Here is a 22,345-nt window from a genome sequence, read left to right as displayed (position 1 = left end):
CAGCTCTGGCTTTGCGTTTTCAAGTTAGGTGTGTGTCAACCATGATGTACGGATCTAACACAAGAAGAGATGTCCCTATTTACAATTTCTTTTAAAGCACCAACAGTGAAAATCAACTTTCAAGTTGCAATTTTAAAGGCAGTGGTTTTCTTGCAGAGCCCTGGAGATTTCAAGGTAGGGGATATCACATGTTACAAATCATAAATCAAGCTCAGAATTACATCTTTTCAAGATACAAAGGAAATTTTAGAAGGTTTACTCTGTAAGCAGAGTGGTCCTCTGATTCTAAAAGCACCTGCTATTAATTCTCTGGATGAGAAAACGATGAAGCAGAGCAGTTATTTATAAAAGCCTCATGCTGCTAGAAAGATTTTTTTTTTTTTTAACACTGCACCAACTCAGCACACTAACAGATAACAGTAAAATAAACCTTTTATTTCTTTTAGAAGTTTAAAAAGGTAAGTGGAAAAATTACTAGCCTGCTCTGCCTCAGAGACTACTAATTCAGAATACTAGTTATTTTTGTTATTCCTATTCCACCATATTGTGCATTAATTGCATGACAGTAGTTATGAACAGGAGCATTCATTTTGGGAACAATTAATTCAGTCTGGTTGGCAGAATAAAATCTAGCTCATAGAGAAGGTAAGAAACAAATTTCGGATGCTGCAATCAAGTCTCTAGTCTCAGGTTTTACACTTACAGCATCCTTGCTCATCTGAGCTGTCACTGCAGTCCAGGTTGTGATCGCATTTCTTGCTTTTCCCGATGCACTGCCCACTGGCACAGCGGAACTGATCAGTTAAACAAAGCACTGGAAAGAGAACGCCCACACACACCAAGAGTCAGTATCAAAGAATTCTACTCTTTAAAATGATTAAGAAAACAAGACACCAAAGCATACAATCAGAAGTATCTTGGGAGAGCTTAGCCTGCTGCTAGCTTCATTTCTTGAAGTAGCCAGTGACACACAAAATCCCTCAAGCCAGCCACGCAGAAAAAGCGATTCAGTATTCTGTTGAGGATATTGCACAGTGGGTACCTGGTCCTTACTGCCTATTTACAATAAGCACACTACAAGATAAAGTAGCCTTGACTAAAATAACTCAGAAGCAGAAGGCCACTGAGAACACAGGCACTTATCCCAGGACATGGTTACTGCAAAATTACTGTAAGAATCCCCAACTCTAAGCATTTACTGTAATGTAAGAGAGAAGAATTAAGTTATAAAAAATAAATCTGCTAAACCATGATGATAAAGTTATTTAAGAAAGATAAATGTGGTTTCTCAATGCCCTTGTGCTCTTCCTGTAAACCAGAAAACTCCTTGATCATGGGATAATATATTTCACTTGACATTATGTTTTTAAACTGAAATGAAAGACAGAAGATAAAACTGGAGCTTTGCCAGTACACTCAAAAAACAATCTACCACTTTGGGAAAAAAGGTACTGCAGGCAAGGTGCTGGCTGCTGTTGTTTACACATATTTTTGCCTCCTGTTTCTCATAAATCCTGAAATTCTTTCTGACTTCAGTTGAACTAAGAAGTTAAACTAAAGGCTTTTCTGATCTGTAATCAGCTTGAATACTCTGAATAACAGGGCCACTTTGAAGGTGATAAACAGCCCCTGCTCTGATATCTCCAGTCACTGGATGGCAACTGGGAAGCTAACTTGCACAACGTGAGATGTCAGCATCTCATCTGGCTAACAATCACCTTTCATCACACAGGAATTTCTGCATCAGTCTGTATGCTTTTGTTTGAGCTGGAACACATCTTTTGGAAAGAAATTCAGCCTTGATTCAAAGACTCTTAGACAGTCTGTTCAAAGAAAAAAAATGTACTGAAAGGATACAGAGAAGAGGCATCCTTTCAAGCTTACAAGTTGTCCCTGCAACTCCTCACTACTTGCGCAGTGGGGAAAGGGCGAGTTTGCTCATATTTCACGTTGTACAGTGGTGGGGTAGTTCAGATTCCACCAGCATAACCTGCCCTTTCCAAAAATGAAAGGAACCTAATTCTCATTATGTTGGTAATACTGTAATGATGGCTTAAATACTCTCTTTTGCTGTGCTCTATAGGAAGAAGACGTCTCCAGATATCTCGTCTGTCTCTCACTCCCACTTACTCACAAAAGCTTAACTTCGTTTTGTTCAGGTATTATAAAATAAACAATCCAAAACCTTTACTCGGTACAAGGTACACAAAAAACTATGACAAGGATTTGCTCCACTTTGTAATTCACTCCCAGTTACCAAGTTTTTAGAGCTTACAAACATATCATCTTTTTAATAATACTTTTCACAAACAGAGCTTAAATCACTGCGCAGGAGATCAGTGTTATTTCTGTCTCACAGGTGGAGAAACAAAAGTATGGAGTTGTGAAATAATTTCCCATTCAATAGATCAGTTTAAAAAGTAGCAGAACCTTGGATCCTTCCAAATCCTACTCAGCAATAACTTCGGTATCTATCATAGTGTCCCCATGACAGCTTTATTTTCATCACACTCTGAAAGATCCTCTGTACCTTCACAGTTCTTCTCATCAGAGTTGTCCTGGCAATTTGCTTCTCCATTGCACCGGAGGGCACTGTCTATGCACTGTCCACTTTCACACTGGAACTGGGTGTCTGAGCACACCGGGCAGTTCTTTTCATCACTGTGGTCTTCACACTCAGTGAAACCATCACAGCGCCAGGCCACCGGGATGCAGTCAATCTCACCTGTGAAACAGGTGAACTGCTGAGGGGAGCATGTTGGTGGTTCTTTAAAAATCAAGCAAACAAACAAAAATTAAAAATCCAGGTGAACAAACAGCAGATTAGGACAGGTAAAGACAAGAAGAGCTCAGCTGCTTTCATTTATCAAGCAGCTGATAAACGTGCCACATCATAAGGTAACTTCCACCCCCGCTGCCTCCAGAGTAATTTGTGCAGATCTTGAGCCCCACGTGACTGATGCAGGCTCACATCGATGGAGGCTCATTAGACAAAGAACAAGAGGAACACAGAAACATGCACACTCAAAACACAATTATTTTCTTTCCTTCCCACTTCAGCCTCTTACACCCTTCTCTTAGTAGGTCTTCAAAAGTCTTCATTTAAAGTCAACACGCTTTTCTACTCCCCCTTTCCTGTAACACCACTGCATGGCTCACTTGCTTTTTAATGTTCGACAGTCATTGTATAGAAAATGTTAAAAGGATGTAATGCGCTGCAGATGGATGCACTGTGACTCAGTGTCTAGTTATGTGCCCTCGACAGCTCTGTTCAGTCAAAATTCTTTTAAAATGACAAAAAACTGCTCCATCTACTCAAGTCCTGCTATCTCAACACAGCTGTTAGCTGTTATTTAACATTTACTACAGTAACTGTTAATCTCATGCAGTAAGTAAGTGTGGATTTTCTTTTTCCTTTTTTTAATCCCCCTTCCCTCCCCCCTTTTTGGCCTGGTATTAAACTTGCTCTGAGAAAATATCTGGATTATGTTAGCTCTTGTTCCATTGTGAGACCACACGTCGCCTTGATGGCGAGAAGATTGCATAATAAATCCATTCAGTACGGTGGCACAAAGAGACCCAAGCACCAAAGTGCCTCTCCTCTCCCTCATTTCAACCCCACCCTTGGAGACACCAGGGCGTAGGCTACAGTAGCTGTATCACCATGGAGGAGGCAACTCGCCCTTCTGGGACTGCAGTTCAGAAAGACAGGCACAAGGGTGAGTTTGAGGAGGACAGCAGAGAAGGATAAAAGGGCACAGACACGGTGCAATATGGCAGAACATGAGAATCTACCACTATTTGAAAAAAGAGAACATACAGAGTGATAGAAAAAAGTAATAATCACACAATTAAAAAATCAAGTTGAAATAATTCAGTGGTGTTAAGTAGAAAGTGTGAACAGAAATCCTTATTCAACAGTCAACTAGTGAATTTTTGCTCTTCTCTTACTCCTCAATACTTGCAGATTTAGCTGCGGCGGGAGGCAGAGAGGTAAGCATGTAAAAGCATGTAACAGCACCTAGTGCACTGTCATATTCTTTCCGCTCAGAAGCCACCCCTAAAGATGGAGACCCCCCAACCCAGAAGCTGAGAGCTCAGCGACACAGAGCATGGGAAGAAAAGACTTACCTCCGCAGGACAGCTCATCCTGCAGCAGAACAAGGTGGACTGGGCAAGAGCAGCGCGTGGTGCCGTCGCCCTTCACGATGCAAATGTGCGAGCAGCCACCATTATCTTGAGAACAAGGATGTTGTCCTGTGATTTTAAAAATAAGAAAGACAGGTAACTGACAAGAAATCCCCACCTCCTTTCCTCCCTTTCAGTGATTTCTTTGGGCTCACAGAACTCCCTTCATTCCTTCCTTCCCCCTGGGGAGAGCGCTACTAAAAACAACTTCGAAAAAGTTGAATTTTGTTGTGTGCATTTTTCCTCTTAACACACATCAATAATTATCACGCACGTCGATAACTGTCCATGATCTGAAACACTGTAGGAATCGTGCCATGGGGTCTACTAAAACAGTAAACAGTAGTCAAAGCGTTTTGCTTCTTGTGCGAGTTTACAATTACTTCTGCAGCAAAAATAGTAGCATTAGTAATACCAAAAGATGCCTTGGATTCCATACTTCATTTTCTCTATCAAAGACCATTAAAAAAAGTAAACTTTTCTAATTTATGAATTCTGAAGCTTCCACACTGTCTCCAAAACTCAAATTAACATGCTCTAGATAAATATGTCTCTTCATTTTAATGTTTAATAAGGACAACATACTTCTCTTGGAACTCCTGACAGATATACTGAGATTAATAGCAAACAAAACTAGTAGTAGTCTGCACTGATGCTTTAATTAAACATCCCCAGACATTTTTCTACATATTTCTCCAAGGCATGCACCACAGCCTATTAACGAGGCCTATTTCCTCCAGGATGATGGCAGCTCCACTGCTTTAACCATCCAGCTCCCATAGTTTCAAGCGTATGTGTGTGTGGGGAAAGGCTATATCCTGGTAAACAGAAAACTTTTAGAAGTGCAGCATGTTCAACACATCGTTATTTAATACACACTTCCCTTGTGCAATGCGATCTTGCTCTTCTGTCGTTCACTTTCAATATGAATTGCCACCAACAAAAATTGTTCACTTTGCCTTCAAGGCAGGCAGTCCATTGAAACATTTACTGCTAGTAAAAGGCCCTGAGAGCTGTGCTTGTCTAAACGGAGTAAACACCTAATAGTGACTCACTAGTGTGATCCAGAAAACTCTCTACTAGGGATAACAGGACGTTTCCACTGTACAGACACTCAAATGCCAGGTGTCTGTATGGGACTACCAATACAGTTGTCATCAGCAACAAAACATGATGCGGAGTTTGTGATAGATTTCCAGTCCATTGCCAGCTGCCCAAAGGAAACAAATTTAATTGCACCCTGGTGATGTACAGACACAAAACGATATCAACTTCTGGCCCCTTCGATCTGCACTGATGTCGATCAGTGACAAGGCAAAACAGGCTCATTTCTCTGCGCCCACTCCTTGCCTCAAGCCCCACAGGCACTGTTTGCACTTGCAAACAGGGATTGCACTTACTGTATTCCTGAATGTTGAGCTCTTTCACAGCATGGATGTCACTGAGTTGCGCAATACGGGCTTGGACCTTTGTACGTCCTTCTCGACCAGTCATATCAATCTTTTCAATCATCTGCTGTTGCCTGTCAATCCAATACAGCCAGTTTTCAAATACAGTTAGTCCCACAGGCTGCAAGATATTTGAGTCTTCCAAAACGATCCGGTTAGCACCTGCAGAAGGGAAAGAGTGGTTTAGCTCAACTAGAATCAACTGAAATACTACCACAAACATTTTCTACACTACTCAGACCACTATTTTCTACTACTTTTACACTAATAGGTAAGCCTACTATAAAAACACAAGCAATCCTGGGCCCTCTGATGCAAGACTGATGCATTTTACAGACAGATGATCAAATCTTTTTTTCTGCTTTCATGAAGACGACAGGTTTTTTGCTTCAAGTAAATTTACTGTATTTAAGAAGCATCTGGAGTTGGGGGCTCGGCTCTCATAAGCCTATCCAGTCTTTTGTCGATATGATGGGAATTGGTAATTCTTTTCATTCTTCTGTCCTTTTTGGAGAGCTTAAGTGCTTTGTCTTGGCATATAACAGTGAATAAGAAGATGGATTATTAGCTTGAGTTAACTAATACAAGATAAAATCCAAGTGGAGACAAGGTAGTTAGTACTTTTCACATGAATTATGAAATTAAGGTAAACACTTGACTTCTGACTTCCTCATATTCTTTTGTTTCAACTACATTGCTAAGGTTTTCATGCTAAATTGAGAATGCTCCTTCCTTCCTAGCGAAGACTTACTTTTCTCAGTTCCTTTAGCAAGCACTGGTAGCAGCCAAGAGGCTTTAGCCTTACACCTCTGAAGAGTATTTGTTGACTTTTATGCTAGATTACCTGGCATTAAACATAGTCAAGAGCAACTGCCACACTTCATGGTTAACACTCCACATAAACAGAAGACAGTCCACAACTGTTTTAAAGGTATCATTAAAGACTGTCCAAAGACAGTGAAGACTTCATAACTCATACACAGAAGGAAAATATGTTATTCAAAACCTGAGAGCTCAAGAGTGAGGTTTTATCCGTGCTTCGTTTATTTTACATGACACAACGTGGTCATTAACACTCAAATATTCAGCAAGGTTTATCAGATTCTGAGCATAAAATTACTCATGAACATAAGGAATCTGCTTCAATTTTGAAATGCCAAAACAATATCACACAGTCTAAAATTAGGCCACAGCTTGAAAAATTACATATAAATCCTGGTATTTCAGATATCTGGGCTCACTGCTATGCTTATTTTTTTACTTTTACTAGAGCAGACAATAGCTTTGCATATGGTCATCCACAAAACAATTTCCAAGAAGTTTTTATCTTTTGTCCTGTAAAAATATACTAGTACAACTGAATACCACACAAAAATTCTACCATGTCTCTACAATACCCACACAAGATAATGTTATGGAACAAAAGACACATATATTTTATGATTTTATAATCTGAGCAGGTTCTATCCCTCTGTCTTGATTACTAGCAAAAAATGGGTTTTGGCGTGTTGAGAATTTAATCAACAGTATGTCAGTGATGATGACTTAACAAATTCAGCTATAAAAATTATACTTATCTGCTTTTCACTTAATGCATACAGAGCTCAGAAGTTAAGTAACCTTCCAAACATTTAGCAAGTGGTAACATCTAAAGCAGAACATGGAAATTCAAATATTAATCCTCAGCTAGACTGGGCTCTCACCCACCACTTTGGAGCAACACCAGCAACGATCTGATTAAGAAAAGGCGTTGATGGATTCTGAAGGAGGCTATACCCAGACTGATGTAGAAATTAATAGACCGAGTGATGTAAGTCAAACTAAATAACTGCAACCATCTATTAACCCCCATGAACGTGAGTCATTGTATAGGGAAAAGGTAAGAAACAGCAACCTGCATCTCAAGGAGCAGAAAAGCTAAGCTGCAAATAGGGGAAAATACAAAGACGACGGGAACGAATACAGTTAAAACCAAGACCTTGACCTACCCAAAGGGAGTCTGTACATGACCTGCTCTGCCTTGCCCATGTCAATCAGCATGGCATTTTGCAGTATGCTCCTAAAGCTCTGAAGCTTAAATTTTTCACTCCCTTAATGTCTTAATCTTTCTTTTTAATATTTGTACCCAAGTGTAACTGACTATTTCTGACTACATGGAGACACTGAAATCCCTCCTTCCATAAACCAACAATAAAATCCAAAGCTGGCTCATCAGGGTGCTAGTCTCCTTTATTGGGAATGTCAGATGAAAGGAGATGTGATTAAGAGGAGCTTTGTCTCCTGGCATCACCATTCTCTTTCCAGCAATACCTTTTACAAAAAGACTGAAAAACAAACAAATAAATACAAAAATCAGGACACACCCATAGCTCATTCTGTTTCCAAATAAAAATGACTTAATTCCAGAATCATTAGACGTTTCCAAATCACACTAATTATTCTGGAATAGAAGAACTAATTTCCAAATAGTTTCCATGGTAAGGAGCTAATTTCAGTCATCTTTTCATAAACAACCCCTTAATCATGTGAAGAATCTGGTTAGCTTCAATAGGATCTCCCATTTGGGTAGCATAACCGAGTCCTAACTGCATGCCTGAAGGACAGGGAGGAAGAGAAGGACTGCATCACATAAAAGGCATTCTAGCTCTCCTTCTCTTTATGGGTACTGGCATCTACAGAGTCGACAGAGCAAGAGACTGTGCGTGTTTTTAAGAAGCTAACATGCAGAAAAATTACTCTGCCGCTCAAAAGAGCCTATTAATCAGCATTCCTAAGCACAGGAATGCATCTCAGCAGTTAGCAATTTATCGTGGTGATTATAGCAATCTATTTGTGGTGCAAATGCCAAAAAGCAAGAGAGGTTTTGGAATGATTTTTCTTCATGTTCTTTGAAAATATGGTGAGCTTTTGCTATACAACACTGGTGATCCAACAGCCGCCTCTTTTAAAAAAAAAATGCAGAATCATTAAAAACAGACTAGATTAGAATTTAGAACTATCTCCTCCTCTGGTGTCCTAATTTCTGGCAGATAACAGACATAAAGAGAGAAACAAAGCACCTATGATGTTCTGCTGCTGCCCATCACTTTACTCATGCAGATCCTGGATCTGGGATAGCCTAGAACATACCAGGCTACACCGTACCACTTCTTTTAAAAAAACAGTTCACTAACTCAACTCTATTACTATCTTGCTAAGCCTCAATTCCAATCATCTAGAAAAACTGAAATGTTTTCCAAAACAAAAGCTTATTCTAGCAGCTTAATAAAAGGCTGGAAATCACACTGGTGTCAGTGGGATTACACGCTGCTACTTTGAATGAAGGTATCATGTCATCGGTGAAAAACATTACTACAAACTACCATACTCTCGTTAAGTTTTCAAACTCGCTCACAGATTGCGAAGCCTGTCCTTATTTCCTTACACGTGCACTTATGCTTCCGATAGCAGAATAACCTTCAGCTGAAGTACAAGGACATGCACTATTCAAACTGAGGATGGACTTTCTGCAGAGGAAGGGGAAACTGCCACCACCCCCTCCACTAGCAGCAGAGCGAGGGGGGCATACACCCCATCACCTAACAGAGATGGGTATGTATGTGCTCAGAACGTCCTGGCACTCCCATCAGCAACATCCCGCCCAGCTCGTATCACAACAAATTACTACCAAAGCCACATGAGGCAGGTGAGCTGATCCAGCAGCTTGCTGGATCTGGCTAGTAAGTAAGAGATATCTCAGTCTCTCTCACCCAATCTGTGTGATTTTGCCTCTTCTCTTGCTCCAGTTCTGGTTGCTTGCTGGACTCTCGCTGAACCAATTCAGCTTTCCAAACCAACAGAACACTGTTCTCTGCTTCTCTTTTTCTGTATATTGTTGTTAGATTATTGTTTTGCTTATGTGGTTAAGTGAGCTGAATCAACTCATAGAGGAGGTCAGACAAGCAGCATAACCAACCTTAGGGAGCAGGCAAAGAGAATTCCATAGCTGGAAGATGGAGTTGTTTTGCCTTTTGAGAACAGAGAGATGTTAGATCTGCTCTATCCTTCTCACATCATTTCACCCTAAATGACAGGTACATAAGTGACCTGCCCACCTGCTGCTTTAACTCTGCAGGAAAGATTTTTCTACTAACAGGAAACTTTCCTCTGATTGACAGATTACTGTACTAAACCCAATGCCTTTAAAAACAACCCTCTCCCTCCCCCTTTCCAAAACTGCTGCAATTTATTTGTGAACTGACTTTGGGAAACCACACGAAGGTCTTGCAGTGAGAAACTGAAGTAAATAGCATGTGTAGCAATTAATAATGCAAATCATAGATAGAGGCATGAGACTGTAAAGGCACGCTGCATGAATCACACACATTCCCTGGCTGGGAATTTAGGGAGCGATTAGAATCACAGTACAGACTGTTTATAGTAGGAAGGAAAAGAAGACACCTTTCTCTGCATTCCCCCACACCCACACCACACAAATGAATCACTGAATTAAAGTGCTACTCTACCTGAAAGGTCACTGCTTTCAATTCTCCGCAGGTCTGAATCAGCCCAGAACAACTTGCCTAGCTGGCTGTCAATAGCTAAGGCTATGGGCTTGCTCAAACCACTGAAAAAAAGGACCTCTCGTTCAGTTCCATCCAATGCTGCTCTCTCAATTTTAGGAGACCTTTCCTGTAGGTTGGTGAAATACATGTATCTGGAATAGGAATGATTAGAGGAAAAAAGTTTATTTGATCTTTCCACATTTTTGCTATATGACCAAGACATCTTAACAAATGTCAGATGTTTTTATTCTGACAAACAGAAACCAACCAGCAGCAAGAAAACAATTTAATTCTCAAGACCTTCAGCCTGAATTTCCCCACATCACTATTTCAGCTACATACCCTTTCTCTGGATTCACCACAATGGCTCTGGGCCTGTCTTGATCTCCTTTGAGCACCACTCCCATAGGTCTCCCATCCAGGCGTGTCACGTTGATCACATTAGTAGCTTCGCAGGTCCAGTAGATATAGCGGCTGTAGATGTCAATGCTCAGGTCATAAGGCTGCATATCTAGGTTCTGATTGGGAACTGGACTTGTCACAACAGTGAGGCTCTACAAAGGAAAGAAAAACAATCCACAGAAGAGTATTTAATCTGATCCAACATGAGCAATTTTATTTGCTATGGATGCACCACATCAAACTACTGCTCAGCAAAAGGATGCAGCCAAAATACTATCATAAAGTAAGGAGACACCCAGGTCCAGTTGCCGCACCAACACCTTTGATCAGATATAGACACTTAGTCCTCATAGTTTGTTGTAATGGCAATCATGTAAGTTTGTTGCAGCTCATAAGACTTAGCAAGTTTGACCAATAAGTCCAAATTGTCTCTAAGTTGAAGATTCAAGGTCAGTGTCTATGTTTCCTCTGCTTTCCTGACAACTCTAAGTTCAGTTTGGATAAACCCAAACCCAGCACATTTAGCACGCTACAACAGAAACACATCACCAATAATTCCCAAAGCAGCAGCTGAACGGATAAAAACACAGGCAAAGTAAGGCCTGACAGCACTTGGAATTCTTGTCTCATTCTTCTCCACCATTGCTGCTGTCACACTTGGGGGACATAACATAAGGATGAATAATAAATGGCAAGGCAACTCTGCCAACAGACGGAAAGGACATCAGCTAGCGTATGACAGTGACTTTAGAGCATTGCCAGCTAACACCTTTCTCCTTCAAAGTTCTTTCCTTCTACTGGTCCAGACCTCTGGAGTTCCCATGCCTGCTTTTCTTAATTTATTTTTTTTTTTAAGAAAGAAACTGCATAGTCTCCTTGTAGCGAACAGTGAACCTATCTTTCATGAACTTTTCAAAAAAATCTTAAGAGGACTGATAACTCACAAAACACGGCCTTACATAATCTTTTGGGAAAACTTCATCCTTTTGAGGTGAGCAGCCTCCACCCTCTCAGCCCCAAATTAAACTTCACCATAAAATTTGCCTAACTTTATTTGGCTTGTCACCTCTATGAAAGGGTGTGCCTACAAGTCTTGCATTTGTTTATTCTGCTGAAGCTGGCAAAAACCTGGTGTCTTTGACTAGTTTGGGGTGTTAAATTATTTAGATATTCCAAAATTAAAACCATTGCTAAATTAAGAGTTAAGGTCGAAGGGCGTTTCAGCAGTATCCAACTACCACCACACCCACCACCAGAAACCACTCTCTCTCTTACAAATTAAACTGAATATAGCACCTCCGTGTTCATCATAGTCTCCCGCTCCTCCCCCATTCAAAAAATCAGGAGAAAAAAATCTTTCTAAAATGTGAAAATGAATAAGCAGTCATTGCTCATAATTAACCTCACTAAACCTGCATGACCTTTTGCCTTCTACCCTACTCTACTTTTTCTGTATTCCCCAGTCAAATACATTTTCCCAAGCCTGCTACATCTCTTACAGGTCCGTAGTTTCAATCTCCTCGCTCAGTGCCTCGGTGGTTGACAACAACTCTCTTCCTACCCCCACCAGAACCTGGGAGACTTCAGACACAGCTGTGTGCTCACAAACTCCCACCCTCTTCATTTCAGAGTCAATGCCCCTGCACCCTGCTCATCTGCAACTCTTCCTTCTCTCTGACACACTCTGTTTCTCCCAAGAACCTTCCCATCCATGTTTCTCTTCTCTCAAATATGGGTTTCCAAGAGTACCCAGCCAAAAGACAGCATTGAGCAAATAATGCACTGTAAACAACAGTATCTTTAAGTTGGCCTTAGTTTTCCATGTTTTATTTCCTGCTACACCTGCCAGATTACTGGCTGAGGACTCCAGAAACTCCAGATGCCACTTGTTTTGCGAAGTGACAGCCAGTAATCTACAGGAAGTCCATATATCTAAATTATTCATGTGCAGTCATTCAGTGCTGGGTGTCTGGCATGCCTTCCTCATCTTTTAGTAATTCTACCACCCGCAGGATACCTGGCTGCCGTCTTCCTGTGCCTTCCGGATGATATTCTGCCGAGAATCAATCCAGTACAGCTGCTTATCCAGGGGGTCATAATCAATGGCTCGAACGTTCCTGAGACTATGGATAGGGAGTATGATATCTGGACTCTGCTGCTCATCTATCACCATGCGATTAATTGCATTCTTCTGACTGAACAACAGAAAGGTTGTAGGAGCTTGATGGGTTAAAAAAAAAAAAGGAGGGTGAAAGGGTTACACATAGCAATAATGCTGGACATTTGTATGTTCAGTAATGACAACTACTATATATAACCAGACAGTATCTATTATGTCTTCTCCCCTGCCACAAAAAAAAAAAAAAAAAAAAAAAAAAAAAAATTCAAAACAAAACATAAAAATCCCAACCTCTGATCAGTTTGGAAAGCCTTTCAAATGACCTTTTTACTATAAATGTCTGAACATGGATGTGACAGGCAAAGATAATCTTGCAAGTTGCAGGGCTAATGAACGTGAAGATTTCTGTCAAAATCACCTCAAAGAAGAACAGCCTGCCATGCCTCTCAAGGTACTGTCAGTTTTCTTTCTAAAGGGGTCCCAGGGAAATGTAGCTCCACTATTCTGAAGTTGAATGTTTTGTCAGTTATGTTTCCACTTGCAGAAGAAGCTGAGCAAAAGCCAGAACTGGTTCCTTAGAGGTCCCAGGGAACAGAGATTCCTATTAGAATGGTTTAGTCCTGTTCCCAAACACCCTCTTTTCTGCCTGCACCAGAATGAAACAACTAATTCACAGGAAAATCTTAGATGTGTGCAGGCTGCGTTTTTGGAAAAAATCTATCCACTCTTCTCAAATGTATATATCTTGCTTATTTCTAAGGTGCTCACCTGGGAATGCTAACCTGTAATCAGAAAAAAATGTGATGTTCTGCTCCAGCTTTCCAGATGCCCAGCAAAACTTTCCTGGACAAATTATTTTTTTCTTATAAATGCCATTAAACATGGTATTAAACTAGAAAATAAGACTTCCCCACCCTGTATAGCTCTAGTTTACTAGCTGTATCTTACAGTAAGTGCACAAGGCATTTAATACATCATTAAAAAGAAATTATCCCTGTATTACATAACTGGGTCAGAAATCAGAGGAGGTAGTTAAAGCATTTTCCCTTTCGACAGCATTCTTTTCAATAATGGTCTACCTACAGCTACTGCTGTGCAAGACGGCACAAGAGCCAGCAGCCAGAAACGCAGTTTGCAGCCTCCCTGAAGTTTGTACAATCAATTCTCTATAGCACAAGTCTGGAGAGATTAGCAGTGGGACACTGCACTCATTCAATCCAGCCTGTAAAACAGGTAAGGCAGCACCTTGGAAAGGGGAGGTGGCAAAAGTCTTCCAGAGAACATCATCACCTTGCTTTGTTATTTTAGGCATATGCTTTGAGCATTTATTCTGGCTGCTGGGGAAAGAAAAGAAAAGAAAAGGGAAAAAAAAAAAAAAAAAAAAAAAAGGTGGGGGGGAGTTTCCTTGGTAACTAACACTCAATCCTAACATCCTATAACAATCGGGCCTAATTGCAAGGTATTTTTGCTTTCTGGAAAATCTGTATTTCCCCTCCAAGCGTTTCTCCAATAATTTAAGCCGCCTTCTACTTAGCTCTAAACTGTAGAAGAAAGCACAAAAATAGGCAAAGCAAAGTTTATACTGAATGTGTACAGAAAAATAATAGATTCAGAAAACATCAGTATTCTTACCAAGCAGTTAAGAGAGTAATGGAAAGGGAGAAAAGCTTAAGATAAAACAGTGCAGGTAAACATACCATCATAAGCACCTAAAATCCTTTCCACTTTTCCCCAAAGACACCCTCTCACTGTCTAAGATTGCCTGGCTTCCAACTTTGAATTGATGTCTCATTATAAAAAGTAACAGCAGAATTTCCCCCCTTGAGTCCCCACATCTCTGAAACAGTCCCAGTTTCAGAAATCGCTTCCCAGTTTTCATCATTCTCCCTCCCAATAGTCACATATTTTAACTATATTTCTGGCAGGCAAATGGAGTGCAACGAGCACGTCCCCTGTGTAACACTGCCTTCAAACTTCATGACACGTGGTAGATCTGATGAGATCTCAGAGCAGCGTGTCCTTCCTGTAATTAAAAGAATCAATGCAAGCATGAGCAGGGTGATCCAGAAGGGAGGAACTGGCCTCTAGACAGGGCTTGGACTAATAATAATGTCCAGGAGTATATAAGCAAGTAAAACAGGCAAGAGAAAGCTAAAACGATTCATGCTCCAATTATAGCGGCCAAGAGAAAAAATTAAATTATGCACAGAGAAGCCTAAGTCTCCAATTACCTACAAATGAGAAGTTGGAAAGTTCCCAGGTTTGAACACGGCAGAAAGAAAACTCCTAATACCTCACGAATGGCCCTGAACTGTACCGCAGGGAAATGGTTCTATTTGCTCACAAAATATTTCCTATATTTTTTCTCCTTCCTTTGTTTCCAAGAGCATTTTCACAAGAAAACATGATCGTTGATAATTTTGCTACTTATTCTCTGCTGAAAGTCAAATTCCTCCACCTACAAAATCACAGTCATCACCAGAGAGGTGCCAGCTGTGCCTCTAACTTGCAGGAAGGTGTGAGAGTCTTAGAGTACAAAAATCCAGTTGTCATACAAGCGCCCCTCATAATAAAAAAGGAAAGGAGAAGTACTGGACACACGGGGAGGCAGAAAAGCAGAGTTTTCCAAAGAGCATGATTTTCAAAAAATGCCATGAGATGGCATTTGTGGAACAAGCTGCCCTGCTTTTGGCTTTAAAACAACAGTTGGATCTCTCTACTCATGCATAATGCGGATGAGATACAATCTGTCTCTCCGTACCATGAATCTCTTCACCCACTGACTAATCTGAATGACACCAGTGGAAATCAGCCATCCAGTGTGGCTGCCAAAATTATGAGAGCTTCACTGGCAGCCAGCTATTGAGAGATGGATAAATTATTTGGTTAGAAACTAATTACACACAGCCTGAGGGGCCTTGTGGTTCATATTCTGCACAACAATAAAGAAAAATGGGGCTTGGCTGCACTGAGATCAGAAATCTGAAGTGCTGGGGAGGCTGTGGAGCCCAGCCTCTCCTCACTGAGGAAGAAACACTTTTAGGGGCATAAGTGTGGCCCACCTCAGCATCTTATCAGCCAGCAAACACAGCTACTGTAGAATTACATCTTGACCACCTAAAGGCTACACAAAGTCCAGAATACAGACCAAACTATCACATATCCTTTATGTCAGGCAAGATTAGAAATAAATAAGTAGATAATAAGCAAGCAAGCACTTGAGAAGGTTTGACAGACAGAGACAAACCCAAAAGCATTTTGAGCTTTCCTGCTTACGCAGGTTTAGCTGAGTCACAAAAAAGATTCACTACAGCCACTCTTCTTATTTTACTGTGATACTGGTCTGTTGGAAGATTTTTTTCTTTTTTGCTTTCAATATCCTATCTTCTCTGAAAAATTAGTAGGATTTTAGTATTAGAAAGTTATATTTAAATATACTCTGTTTCCTATGGAGGAAGGGAGGCTAGGGAACCAGAAATTTTTTCAAATACACATTCAGTATTAAAAATAGAAACTAGCATTAACTTGGCCTATCGGCAAAGCGAGCTTCACCATCTCATGTAAAAATAACACTCTTCTTTCCTCCAAGTACAATGCTTGCATCTGTTACAAAACACATCTGCCTCTCTGTTTTATTTCCGTTCATTACGGCTTACCACTACAGGTCCTGTTGTCAGCGTTCAAGGAATAGTGAGCTGGGCAGCCACAGACAAAGCCGCCAACAGGGACTGCTAAGCACAGGTGAGAGCAGTGACCGTTGCTAGAGGCACACTCGTTCCAGCCTGCCTGCCTGGAGGAATGGAAGACCAGGATGTCCATAACATAATCCAAATGCCCTTGGATGATAGTTCGGTTCTGGCCACTGGTCTTGTTGGCTCGTTCAATGCTACGCCGGCTCCAGTCTGTCCAGTAAATGTAATCCTGATACTGAGTCAAGCCGAACGGGTGAGGCAAGTCATCAGCTATAATCTCACGGTCAAGGCCTGTTTCCAAAAAGGAAGGGGGGGAAAAAAAAAAAAAAAAAAAAAAGCAGAATTATTTGGGGACAAAAGAGATGCTGTTTAATGCTGTTAGACATGTCCCCTGCACAGAAAGGTTAAAACATAGTTACGTTAAAGTTACTATTTCTTTATTACAGAAGTAAATTATCATGTGTAAGTCTGAAGTCTTGGAGCCTATCACAGAAATATACTAATCCTGCTTGTGACTCACAGAACAGAATGTATTTTACCAAAGAAAGAAGCCTCAGTTTTGAAAATAATCAAGGGTCCTCAAAAAGATTCTGTCCTTTCCCTCCTCCCAGAAACAAACAGGATCCCACTGAAGGAGGCAGGATCCTGACACTGTACTCCCACTTCAGGATCTCTCACATCACGTTTGGGTCTCTGCCCACTGCTTAGAGACAGAATTGTTACGAGCTTAAGAAGATTCTACATTGTATTATGAGAAAAATCAAACGCACGAGGTTAAACTCCTCTGTCTCCAGAACGCCGTAACAGGAAGGAGCAGTCAGAAAGTCAAGGTAGGAAACAGTTAATTGTGTATACCATGGAAATGTTAAGAGACCTTAAGGAGGAGGGCATGGGCGGAAATTATTTCAACCACGTTATTTCGACCAATTCATTACCATGGGATGTCCTGCTGCCTAGTCACAGAAAACGAACGGGAGGTTATGAAGCGAGAAGTCACTCCATCTCTGCGCAGACAAGAGGATGCACAGCCCTGCGCTCTGCCGTCACTAGCCACAGGCACAGGAAAGATGAAATTCTAATGGTGTGTCCAGTTCCACAGTGCACAGGGAAGCACTGAGCCAGCCCCAACAGCATACCAAAATACATGACAAGCTGAAGAAAAGCTTTTATATTACATGTAATTCCTAGTAATGCATTTTCCTGTTCTGATCTTTTTCTAGCTTTGTTCCACTATTGCAAATGTACTGTTTAAAGCAGACTAACTCCTTTAGCTTTAAATACTGGCTAGAGATAATGCTAATCTGAGTAATCTGGCACACAACAAGGCAGTCCACTCCTGTGTGTGCCAAGATGTTAAAAACATGATGTTGTGCAAACCTGAGGGGGCTTGGGTCCTCAGTACACTACCCCTGGGACAGTGAAAGAATAAAATACTCCACCTCCATTTAGCTGTAATGACCAGTTTATAAAACAACCACACAGACCCCAGTGTGAGAGAGAGCCAGGTGACCAGTACTAGCCAGGAAAAGCTTTTTAATGTGCAGGATATACTGGGAAACAACCCTGGGGATACCAACAAAGATTAAAAACCAAATTGTATTAAATTACATTGTGAAAACCATCCAAAAGCTGTTGTTATCTTGGCTTTCTCTCTGCCTTTCTACAGATGATGAAGTGTTTGTTATGTATTTGTCAGCAATCTTCAGAGCAGCAAAACAAGACTTGCACTCAACACTGAAAGTTGACAGCTTTGTCCTACATATAACTGAGAACATGTACAGCTTGTATAATTTTAACTTTGTGAGCAACTAGATCACCTACAAGAAAATCGAGGCCTCGCTAAATGCTGTATTGCATAAACATCAATTATAGAAGCAAATGTTAAAGGTGTGTGAGTTTGGAAAAATCTATTTTTGTCTTAAGACGTGTATCTTCGCATTATTTGAGCAATAATTTGCCACAGGTAACTGTGAAAAAGCAGCAGCAGCATCCCCCTGATGCTGCCCAGGGGTCTGGGGCTCACCTAGCATGTTGGAGGATTCTATCAGGTTGGTATCGAGGTCGGTCCAGTACAGTCGTCTTTTAGCGTAATCAATAGTTAGGCCGTTAGCACGTCCCACATTCGGTACCAAAGTAGTCCGCTCAGTGCCGTCCATAGCAGCTCTATCAATCTTTGGCTTACCACCCCATTCGGTCCAGTACATAAAGCTGATTAAAAGGACAAAAGAAAAAAAATAATCTATTTATCCAAAAGAGAACTCAAGGGGAGAAACGAAACAAAACAAAAATCCTTAGAAAGAACAGGAGAAAAACAAGAGCTGTAAATTTGAGCATTTACTGAGCCCCATTACACTAAATGTTTTTTCAAAATACAAGCAAGGAAATGAGTCAAGTTTCCTCAAAATGCTTCCAACATTATTTTTTCCACTTGGAGCTGGATTTTCACCATCAAGTCCCATGTGAAGGCACTTCAATCTTAACTAATCCATGCACGTCAGTGCATGGCAAAAGGTTGGCAGCTGGGCACATTCGTTTATACCTAGTTATTTAGCAAGATACCTTCCATGGCATTTATCTTCTGTTTCTATTCAATTGTCTGTCAAATACAAGAAGGTAGGTATGCAGGGTACTTTTGTTAATAGGTGCCACTGCTCATCTCCACGCAACTAAGTCCATCAGCATGTAACAGTGTGTTACATTTCAGTTGAGGGTAGAATAACACAAAACTGTATGGCATTTCCACTGGAGCAAAAGTACAAACTATTACATACTCACATGCCAGTTGCATAAACTGGCACTGTACAGTAGAGGGCTGTATATTTGACATTTGGTGTCAAGTAGTTAGTCGCTTCTTCCAAAATGTAAAGCCAATACCATTTTAAAAATGAGTGAGACATAGCTAGCCGATGTTTACACCTTTAATACCTTTAGTGACAAACACCTGTGAAATGCTTTTATTTTCAACCAACCACACAATGGGAAAGGTTGCTTCAGAAACTCATGATCAAGGGGGAGCTATTCTTTAGACATCAGGAATACTTGCAAATTTTTCTTAAAAATTTTGCAAGTATTTTGTGCATAAATTTTGCAAGTTGTGCCCAGCATGGACCTAAGTGTTAGAATTGCCCCCATGGTAGCAATGCCACGAAAACTTCCATATAAAGTACAATGACATAGCTCAGCTGTAAGACAAAAGGAGAAACAGGCATTTGGGCTCAAAACTAAAGTAATTTTTTTTTTCTGGTCTGTGGTGAAGAGACAAAGTATTGAATTATAATAATCCTTGGGGAAAAAAAAAAAAAAACACCTTTTCCCAGTACAAAACTAGAATCATCTGTAGCAACCTTTTGTTACAGCTGAGTAAATGGATCTAACAATCTGGTCTTGGATGCCCTCTGATGCACTCGTCCAGGCAACCTCTGGCACGTCAGGGCTGAACCCCATCTGCGTGTCCCACTGGGGGCAGTGCAGAACTCCTTTCGACTCAGCACTGCGACAGTTGCCACCACCTTGTTGAAATGAAGCAGGAGGAATGCGTTCGAGTGGTGCCGAGTTCTCTGCATTGCTGTAACGCTTGCAGTGTCACTGGAAACGGTGATAATTTCATAACACTTGAAAGTGAAGTTCCCTCATTTGTAAAATAAGAGTAATACAATGTTGGTATAAGCTCAAAAAGGTTTTGCAGTAATTAGGTAATGTCAAATGAGCATTTCATCGTAGAAGAGCTATTTCAGAAGAAAAATAGTTTTGCCTTGCCCCACTCCTTCCTCACTCCCCCTGCTTATTGCCCTACTTTTGCTATTACATTTGAATCCAGCTGAGAATTTCCTTCTCGGGAAATCTTTCATTTTGGGGATAGGTGGGTATAATTGTTTCCACTCTTTCTCTGTCCTTGCTTCCCTTGTCCACACCAACTAAAAAGGCTCCCTTATCTGAAGGAACAAACATCTTCCTTACTCTCAGACAATAAGCTTCACTCCCCCACTCTCAAGTTAAACAATTTAATACCTTTATTGGACCCTAACTTGTGACAAAAAGGATCCTCATTTTTAAAAGAACAAGTATTTTCTTTTCAGTGCTATAGTCCTTTTCTAATTAATGAATTCCATAAACGTAAAACTACTTTGATTCTGTGGTTAATTAAAAAACTAAATATAAATCCCTTTTTAATGAGCTGCTCTGATTTTTTTTTTTTTTTAGTATTCTTAATGATTATTCGGGACATTAAGAGTGTATTCCTCCAGCCCTCATACTCTAAATTACCAGGTTGTATTCCCCAGCTCAGTTCTCTCAGGATTTACACGCACTGCCTAACTAACATGCCCTGGAGGAAGCATTACAATGTTGTTTTTCACTGTTCATAAACATAAAATTAAATCAGCAAGTTACCCCTCAGCAGGGTCCAATGCCAAAGCCCGGGGACTGTCGAGATCTTTCCACACCAGCACTTGGCGATGCTGTCCATCCAGCTTTGACACTTCTATACGATTTGTTCCAGTATCAGCCCAGTACAAGTTCTTCCCCAGCCAATCTACAGCCATGCCTTCTGGGTAATCCAAGCCAAACTCCACAATGTGTTCCAGTGCACTGCCATTCATAAATGCTCTGCTGATGGTCTGCAGGGATACAAAGATACACAGGCAAATTAGAAATTTTACCAGTCTGTCATTGGGCTGGTTGTCGTCTTTGTTGCATTTTAAACACTTTCAGATTTTAGGCATCTCATAGGAAAGAGGATCTTACAATATGCTACTTATTTGCAAGGCGAACAATGCTGCTATTCAGAAGTAATGATTTACTGTACTCTGTGAATGTATTCTGTGTCAATTACAATAGCATTTCACTGGGGAAATAAATGGGATAACTAGTCTGGTTCAATTAAGCAGTCTACATGCCAAAGTGACCTTAATAACTCAGTGCCAACTTCGAGGGGGAAGTATTTTGGCTCTCCCAGGACTATACAAAAGTAATGTTATAGCACGGAACAATATTTAAAGCAGCCTAATGACAAAGTTCAGGATAGAACAGTAAACAGAAGAAAACAACCTAATGGCTGATTAGCTCACTGGTGCAAGTGCTTCAGTACTGATGGTTTAATTTAATTTCACCAAGCATAATTTTTTCTAGGTCTTTTATTCAAAAAACTTCTTTTAACTCTTGCCATCGTGAATCAGCCTGTGATAGCAGGTACAGCCAGAATTATATTTTAATAATGTATCAGAGTTTAGGCATTCTCTGCTTTACTACGACCATTTATAAGCCTGAAAGTAAAGGAATAATGTTAGGATGATACAACATTCTTTTTGGCAAATATAGGCTTCCTTTCTGTGTCCTTAATACTCCCCTCCGCACACACTCCTCATACTCACAACCCATCGGAAGTTAATACAAAGATTGGTTTTCTTTGTTCACTTCCCAGTGTGGATGCTACCTGCTAATTATGCCAGTTTGTGGCAGTACACAGCAGGGAAGTTTGTATCTCAGTCTTCATCTGTATCACTGTTAAAAATTGATCAGATCATTGCTTTATTTTTATTTCAAACACTGCTCAAATGAATACCATATCTGAAGAGTTCATCCAAGTCACCTCTCAAACTCACTTAAACTCTGTGTTTTTAACTTTTATGATTCTTCAGCTGCAAAGGTCCATGAGTTATTGTTGGCACAGGTCTCAACCCAACTGCAGAAAACTTTCTTTCATTAAAAACTAATTTTTGGTGCTCACAATTCTGACTGCATCTACAACCCATGAAAAACAAAGGGAATAACTAGACTCACCGATAACAAAGATAACAGATAGACAATATACAGATTTCTGTCACTCCATTAACTACTACATTTAAACACCTACCCTCAACCTTTTCCAATTTGTCAGTCTAGACCCTAGACCTGTTTTACAGAGCCTGTGATTCATACTATGTCTCACACAGAGCAGCTAGATAAGTTAATGAA

At 40.5% G+C, this 22,345-nt stretch overlaps 1 protein-coding gene across 1 annotated transcript in view; it reads right to left on the bottom strand.

Moving 5' to 3' along the window:
• LRP6 (LDL receptor related protein 6) overlaps window positions 1-22,345 on the bottom strand; it is a 128,019-nt gene that overhangs the window by 7,091 nt on the left and 98,583 nt on the right. Inside the window, exons 10-19 of the mRNA XM_082311049.1 lie at window positions 20,783-21,009; window positions 18,417-18,601; window positions 16,358-16,684; window positions 12,600-12,802; window positions 10,523-10,734; window positions 10,142-10,332; window positions 5,589-5,798; window positions 4,132-4,257; window positions 2,531-2,767; window positions 704-814 (exon numbers count right to left, since the gene is read on the bottom strand). Coding sequence (XP_082167175.1) covers window positions 704-814; window positions 2,531-2,767; window positions 4,132-4,257; window positions 5,589-5,798; window positions 10,142-10,332; window positions 10,523-10,734; window positions 12,600-12,802; window positions 16,358-16,684; window positions 18,417-18,601; window positions 20,783-21,009 — 2,029 coding nt within the window. The remainder of the gene's footprint in view (window positions 1-703; window positions 815-2,530; window positions 2,768-4,131; window positions 4,258-5,588; window positions 5,799-10,141; window positions 10,333-10,522; window positions 10,735-12,599; window positions 12,803-16,357; window positions 16,685-18,416; window positions 18,602-20,782; window positions 21,010-22,345) is intronic.

Source organism: Platalea leucorodia (genome assembly GCF_965183815.1).
Source record: "Platalea leucorodia genome assembly, chromosome: 4".
NCBI classification, from domain to species: Eukaryota; Metazoa; Chordata; class Aves; order Pelecaniformes; family Threskiornithidae; genus Platalea; species Platalea leucorodia.
Note: the sequence above shows the minus strand (reverse complement) of the source record. Positions and strands in the feature narration are given on the sequence as shown.